The sequence below is a fragment of the Rhinolophus ferrumequinum genome, chromosome 8, assembly GCF_004115265.2.
Source record: "Rhinolophus ferrumequinum isolate MPI-CBG mRhiFer1 chromosome 8, mRhiFer1_v1.p, whole genome shotgun sequence".
Classification (NCBI taxonomy): Eukaryota; Metazoa; Chordata; class Mammalia; order Chiroptera; family Rhinolophidae; genus Rhinolophus; species Rhinolophus ferrumequinum.
This window is the reverse complement of record NC_046291.1, coordinates 54,215,661-54,222,720: the sequence shown is the minus strand read 5'-3', so window position 1 is coordinate 54,222,720 and position 7,060 is coordinate 54,215,661. Positions and strand designations below refer to the sequence as shown.

The 7,060-nt window shown below is 37.4% G+C and overlaps 1 protein-coding gene across 8 annotated transcripts; it reads left to right on the top strand.

The window, feature by feature from the left end:
• Positions 1-24: 24 nt before the first annotated feature.
• On the top strand, positions 25-3,523 carry LOC117025839 (40S ribosomal protein S4, X isoform-like). 8 transcript variants are annotated; one of them, XM_033112107.1, is made up of 3 exons: positions 25-123; positions 376-451; positions 1,211-3,523. In XM_033112107.1, the coding sequence occupies exon 3, from the start codon at positions 1,213-1,215 to the stop codon at positions 2,002-2,004; it is 792 nt and encodes a 263-aa protein (XP_032967998.1). In that variant the 5' UTR covers positions 25-123; positions 376-451; positions 1,211-1,212; the 3' UTR covers positions 2,005-3,523. The 8 variants fall into 8 exon arrangements, with proteins under 8 accessions (XP_032967998.1, XP_032967992.1, XP_032967995.1 ...); XM_033112101.1 differs by having other exon boundaries at positions 1,206-3,523; XM_033112104.1 differs by having other exon boundaries at positions 39-123; positions 403-451; positions 1,206-3,523.
• Positions 3,524-7,060: the final 3,537 nt, after the last annotated feature.

Sequence of the window (7,060 nt, the reverse complement as noted above, 5' to 3'; positions counted from 1 at the left end):
CGCACGCACGCGTCAGAGTCTAGTGGTCCCGTGCCAAGCGGCAACTGTCTTCGGACTCTCGGTTTCCGCCGGCGCACAAAGAACGCCTCATCCGCTTTCGCCCCTGCCCAGTCTGCATCGTCGGTATAGCTCGCCCTTCTCGGAGCCGGGGCTTGTCCCAGCCGCCTGTTACTTGGCCATAACCCAAAAGGATGAGGGAGAAAAGGTGAAAGTGAGGGTGAAAGTTATGGTCACTTTGTTTTAATGGCCAGTGTGGCCCTTTCTGTGTTCTGCCTTCCAACTCCCCTCTCAAAGAATAGCAGTCTCCACTCACTTTCGCCTCCTTGGGCCATTAGCATGCCCTACTTTATCATAACTTTGTTTCCCTCTTTATAGGTTGTTTGTGTCACTCATATCTCACAGGTGGTGATGTGAGAGACGCCGGAAGAAGAGAATTTATATGAAAGAATAGGTAAGTAGTGGTGTCAAACGCTGGAAAGAGGTCAGGTTTTCATGGAGGAGGAGCCGAAATCAAGTAGTGGATATTGAACTGAATGGAAGCTTAGGAAATAGAGTAAATGAACAATTCTTAAGAAACGTGGCTATGAAAAGAGGAGTGAGAATAGTTGATGTAGTAAGATTGGAGGAAGCTTTTTTTTTTTTTTTTAATGATTGGAGATGTGAACATAGCTAAATTCAGACAGGTTAAAGATAATAGAAAAGTAGGGGTTCAAAATACAAGAAAGGATTTTGAATGGAGTTAGGATCCTGAGAAGTGGGATTCAGTGCCTAAGTGAAAGGATTGCCTATAATCTGGGGGAATAAACCCTTTTCATTATTAAAGGAAAAAAAAAGAGGAATGGATGAGGATGAAGTAGAGAGAGTGGTCTTTGAGGCTGCTACTTACTATGAAAAGTAGAATTCAAAGTTGTCTATTAGGAGGGTTAAATGAAATAGTACATAAAAAGTTCACAGCACATAAACTTACTACATAAAGTTATTTGTCACATAACAAATGTCCAATAAATGTTTGTTGTTGTGGTGGTTGTGGTGGTGGTGGTGGTTGTTGGTGGTGGTATCTGTTGAGACCGAAGTGGCTGTAGTAAGGAGTTTGAACCAAGTGGATGATTGAAACTAGCTGGATATATGGAAGGACAATTGACCCATCTGAGGTTGAAGGAATTTTTTTCTATTTTAAAAAATTAAATTACTCTTTCCGTGCCCAGCACAGTCATGGCTCGTGGTCCCAAGAAGCACCTGAAGCATGTAGCAGCTCCAAAGCATTGGATGTTGGATAAATTGACTGGTGTGTTTGCTCCTCATCCATCCACTGGTCCCTACAAGCTGAGGGAATGTCTCCCTCTCATCATCTTCCTAAGGAACAGACTGAAGTGTGCTCTAACAGGAGATGAAGTAAAGAAGATCTGCATGCAGCGGTTCATTAAGCTTGATGGCAAGGTCCGAACTGATGTAACCTACCCTGCTGGTTTGATGGATGTCATCAGCATCGACAAGACTGGAGAGAACTTCCGTCTGATCTACGACACCAAGGGTCGCTTTGCTGTTCATCGTATTACACCAGAGGAGGCCAAGTACAAGTTGTGCAAAGTGAGAAAGATCTTTGTGGGCACAAAAGGAATCCAACATCTGGTGACTCATGATGCTCGCACTATCCGCTACCCTGATACCCTTGTTAAGGTGAATGACACCATTCAGATTGATTTGGAGACTGGCAAAATTACTGATTTCATCAGGTTTGACACTGGTAATCTGTGCATGGTGACCGGAGGTTCTAACCTGGGAAGAATTGGTGAGATCACCAACAGAGAGAGGCATCCTGGTTCTTTTGATGTAGTTCATGTGAAAGATGCCAATGGCAACAGTTTTGCCACCCGGATTTCCAACATTTTCGTTATTGGCAGAGGCAACAAACCATGGATTTCTCTTCCCCGTGGAAAGGGTATCCGCCTCACCATTGCTGAAGAGAGAGATAAGAGCCTGGCGGCCAAAAAGAGCAATGGGTGAAATGATCTCTAGGTGACATAATTGGAAGAGTCTTTGTACTTAAGATAATATAGCATGAAAAAAATTAAAACTTTTATTTTGAGATAATTGTAGATTTATATGTAATCATAAAAAGTAGCACATAGAGACCCTGTGTATCTTTTACTTAGTTTTCCTCAATAACACTTTGCAAAACTGTAGTACAGTACCAGCCAGGATATTGATGGATACAGTAAGGACATAGCATTTCCATTACCACAAAGATCCTTTGTGTTGTATCATTTTACCATCCTACAAGCAATGTATGAGAGTTCCAGTTGCTTCATAGCCTCACCAACACTTATTTTCCATTTAAAAAATTATAGTTATCCTAGCAGGTATGAAGTAGCAATTCATTATGGTTTTGAATTGCATCTCCCTGATGGTTGGTGGTGAGCATCTATTAATATGCTTCTTGACTATTTCTATAGCTTTTTTGGATAAATGACAATCCAAATCCTCATTTGCTTATTTTAAATTTTGTTATTAATGTTTTTATTTTTGAGTTGTAAAAGTTCTTTATGTATTCTGGACACTCGATATTATCAGGTATATGATTTGCAAATAGTTTCTCCCATTCTGTTGTCTTTTTACATTCTTGATAGTGTCCTTTAACTTGCAAAAGCTTTAAATTTTTGATGGTGTCCAAATCTATTTTTTAGGTGTTTTATCTAAGAAACTGTTGCCTTGAAAATTTAAAAGTCTTGAAAATTTACACCTATGTTTTCTTCTAAGAGTTTTACAGTTCCAGCTCTTACACTTAGGTCTTTGATTGATCTTGAGTAAATTTTTGTATGTAGTATGAAGTAGAGGTACATATTTATTCTTTTTGCATGTGGATGTCCAGTAGTCTCAACATTACTAAAAAGACTATGTTTTCTAGCATTGAATGGTTCTGGCATCCTTGTAGAAATCAATTGAGCATAGATGTATGAGTTTATTTCTGGACTCCCAATTTTATTTCATGATCTATATGTCTCTCCTTATGCTAATACCACACTGTCTTGATTGTTATAGCTTTGTGGTGAGATTTGAAATGGGAAGTGTGAATCTTTCAACTTTGTTCATCCTTTTCAAGGTTGTTTTGACTCTTGGGGTCACTTGCATTTCCATGTGAATTTTAAGATCAACTGGTAAATTTTTGCAAAATAAGTATTTGGAATTTCCATCGGGGTTACAGTGAATCTATAGATCAATTTGGGAGTATTGCTATCTTAATAATATCAGGTTTTCCAGTCGATGAACATGGGATACCTTTAAATTTATTTAGATTTTCTTTAATTTTCAACAGTGTTTTATAGTTTTTAGTGTACAAGTTTCATACTTGTTCATTACATTTATTACTAAGTACTTTATTTTTGATGCTGCTATAAATTGAATTTTTTTTTATGTTTGGATTGTTCATTGCTAGTGTAAAGAAATACAATTGATTTTTGTTATTGATCTTGTATCCAGTCATTTTTCTAAACTTGATAGCTCTAATTGCATGCGTGAATTTTTTAGTATTTTCTGTATACGTATAATGTCATGTTATCTTCAAATAAAAGTAATTTACTTTTTCAGTCTGTTTGTCTTTTTTATCCCCTTGCCTAGTTGCTCTGGGTAGAACCTCCTAGTACAATATTGAATAACAGTGGTGAAAATAGGCGTTCTTGTCTTATTCTTGATCTTAGAGGGAAAGCTTTCTGTCTTTTACTGTTAAGCATGGTGTTATCTGTGGATTTTTCTTTTTTTTAATTAAATTTTATTGGGGTGACTATTGTTAATAAAGTTACATAGATTTCAGGTGTACAATTCTGTAACGTGGGTTTTTCATAGATGCCCTTTTAACAGGTTGAGGAAATTTCTTCAAAAGCAGTAATTCTAATGCACCATTCTGCAAAGTTGTATTTTTTTTTCCCTCCTGAAATATTGAGGCAGGAGCAAGGAAGGAATGACAGTTGAATAGATTCAGGATAGTAGTTTTAACAGATGGATACAATAGAAGCATGAGAGAAAAGACTACGTGTGGTATTGGCAAGAGAATGGTTATAGTGGTGGACCAGGAAGTCTGTGGGTAGGTGGAGAAAGAAGTGAAAAGAAAGGGGATGAGATTGAGGGGAACAACAGTTGAGGGGTGAGGACGTGATGATGTTAATAATAGGTTTAATGGATGAAATGGAGAGAGATCTAGAATGATACAGGTTGAATTCAAAGGAGGTTTAAAATTTGTATAAAGTACATAGGGCTGAAGGTGGGAGCAGTGACTGCAAGCAGCACAAAGAATCTATAAAGGTGATGGAAATGTTCTAAAACTGAATTTTGGTGATGTTTGCACTTCTTTTTAAATTTACTTAAAATCATTTGTATGCTTGAAAAGAGTGTCACTAAAATGTTGTAAAAATGGTTAACAAAATACATGTGTACATGGATTAGTTCTAAGATGGCAAGGCTGAGGGTGAGGCCGTGAGGATGGGTGGCTGCAGTGGAGCAGAGGGCGGAGGAGATCAATGTCTGTTGGACTACCACGTAGACACTGACGTCTCTAATGGTGAGGACTTAAGATGTAGAAGAAAGCTGCTTTCTATAGCCAACTCTTTAAAAAATGTAGGGGCAAAATTGATTTGTACAGAACATTGATAAAGAGGGTTAAAGGGTGATTTCAATGGAGACTACAAGACTTACAGACAGGTACTTTCCCCACATCACCAGGAGACATGTTTGCTTCAACTTCAGTTGATGGATTAGTAATATTTGCTATTCTATGTAACAGAATGCTAAGTGGGGACCACATAAGATATGTAATTCCTTCCAGTAGATAGTTAACAATTTACTTGGGGGAAGCCAATGATAAACACTTGAAAAGTTTAGTAAACCACTAGCATCTATTAGAGTGGCTAAAATAAAAGGGAGGGAAGGGAAATGGGGACTTAGTGTTTAATAGGTACAGCGTTTCTGTTTGGGATAATGAAAATGTTCTGGAGATGGACGATGGTGATAGTTGCACAATATTATAAATATACTTAGTACCACTGAACTGTGCACTTAAAAATGATTAAAACAGTAAATATTATGTATATTTTGCCACAGTTAAGAAAGAAAGCTGCTAGTGTAGCTTGCAACATGACACGTACTTTTTCCTGGAGACAATCAGGAGAATTTTAAGATGTGTCCTCATGGGTCAAAATGTAATAATACTTTTTGTAGTTTATTGAGGCCATTTTTATGGGAAACTGGCTTGTTTTTCTGCAGGTATTTAACAGAGAGAAATATTCATACAATGTCAACTAGATAGTGTAGTGCCATTGCCTTGATTCATATTAAGTTACAAGCAGGTTTATTCATCCTTGCTTCTGCAGCGTCAGTGCAAATGTCAATGCAGTTGTTCCAGGATATATCATGAATTCAAGAGAGGTACTCAATACTCTGGATGTTTCAACATGGAATGTGTTTATTGTCAAACTTTCACATAAAATATCATGTTTGATGATTATTTGGCACTGAATCTGGACAAATATGAGGAAAACACTTATGTTCCCCTCTAATTACTCCTCTGCCCCATTCTCCAAAAGTAATCACTATCCTGACTTTTAGCACCATAAATTTTTCTATTTGTTTTACTTTATACAAGTAGAATCATTCTCACTATGTCAGATTTATTTTGTTCCACATTATGTTTGTAAGATTCATCTAGGTTTGCTCATTTTCATTGTTGTATAGTAGTCCGTTATATGAATATAACAAAATTTCCCATTTTAACCATTTTAAGGGTACAAATCAGTGGCAATCATTATATTCATAATGTTTTTCAACCATCACCACTATCTATTTCTAAAACTTTTTCATCACCTTTAACAGAAACTCTGCAACTCTTAATAATAGTGTCTTTTAATAAATAGAAAATTTGAATTTTAAATTAACCCATTTTTGCCTGTCTTTTGTGGTTAGTATTCTGTTTTCTCACTCAGATCAGAAGTACTAATAATGGCAGCAACAGTAATAATGTATTCGTAGCTTAGGTATGACCTATAATATGCTTCCATCAGTCTGTAATCTCCACGTCAGGAACATTGTATTCTATGTGCATGGTGCCTCCTGGAGCTGTGCCACCCAGGCCAAGCCATGGGCCATATGTTTTGTTCACAGTGTTATCCTCAGTTCTTGCAGAGAGCAACTTGTAGGGACTCAAAAAACATTTGTTGAATTAATTTGCTGCATGAATAAGGCAGTGAATACAAATTTTCTGGTCTTTATGGTAGAGCTGCAGAAAAGCAAGCTTTCCTTAGGTTAAAAAAAAAAAGGAGGAAAAGAAAATTAGGACAACTTGTAAAGGTATTAAATGATAATAAAAAAGCCTCCAGAGGGTTGTTAACCTGGGAAAATTTGCTCCTGTAGAGGAGCTAATATAGGTCAAACACGTGACTCTATCATGCTTTACCCCCTCCTCCCAAATATTTCTAAAGCATGAGTTGGGAAAATTAATAAAAATGTCTTTGCTTCAATATTAAATAAATGAGAGACTGCCAGTAAGTACAGTTGCAAGGTAGTTAGTTACCAAGATAAGAAGGAAGGAAGGGAGGGAGGGAGAGAGGGGAAAAGGAAGAAGGGAGAAAGACAGGCTACGTGCAAGAACAGTGAATGATTTTTCTTCTAGGGATTGTTCTTATGTTTTGAAGGCTGTGAAATGAAGGGTATCACTGCTACTTGTGAAATGGGGATAATGATAATTACCTCTCAGGGTTCTTGGGAATCTTAAATGTGACCCCTTGGAATAATTCATTGTGCATAGTAAACACAGTACTTCTTTTGGTATGAATTTCAATAGTGGCCATGAGAACTGGTGAACTTGGGCGCAGAGAAGATGTGTATTTGGAGGCCAGGCAGAAATTAAGTTAATAATGTTGTCGGCATCTTGTATGTTTATATAGCAGGTATGGCCTCCTCTACCTTCTGGTAATAAGGGTGGTGTGGGCCACAAGTTGGGTCAGAGTTCTTCCCCAGGGTTTTAAATGACTGGCAGAAATGAGACCTTTTTTCTCTGTGATGAAGTTGTGGAGCT

What these genes read in the sequence shown, in the direction of transcription:
- LOC117025839 (XM_033112107.1), top strand. Translation starts at nt 1,213, where the DNA reads ATGGCTCGTGGTCCCAAGAAGCACCTGAAGCATGTAGCAGCTCCAAAG.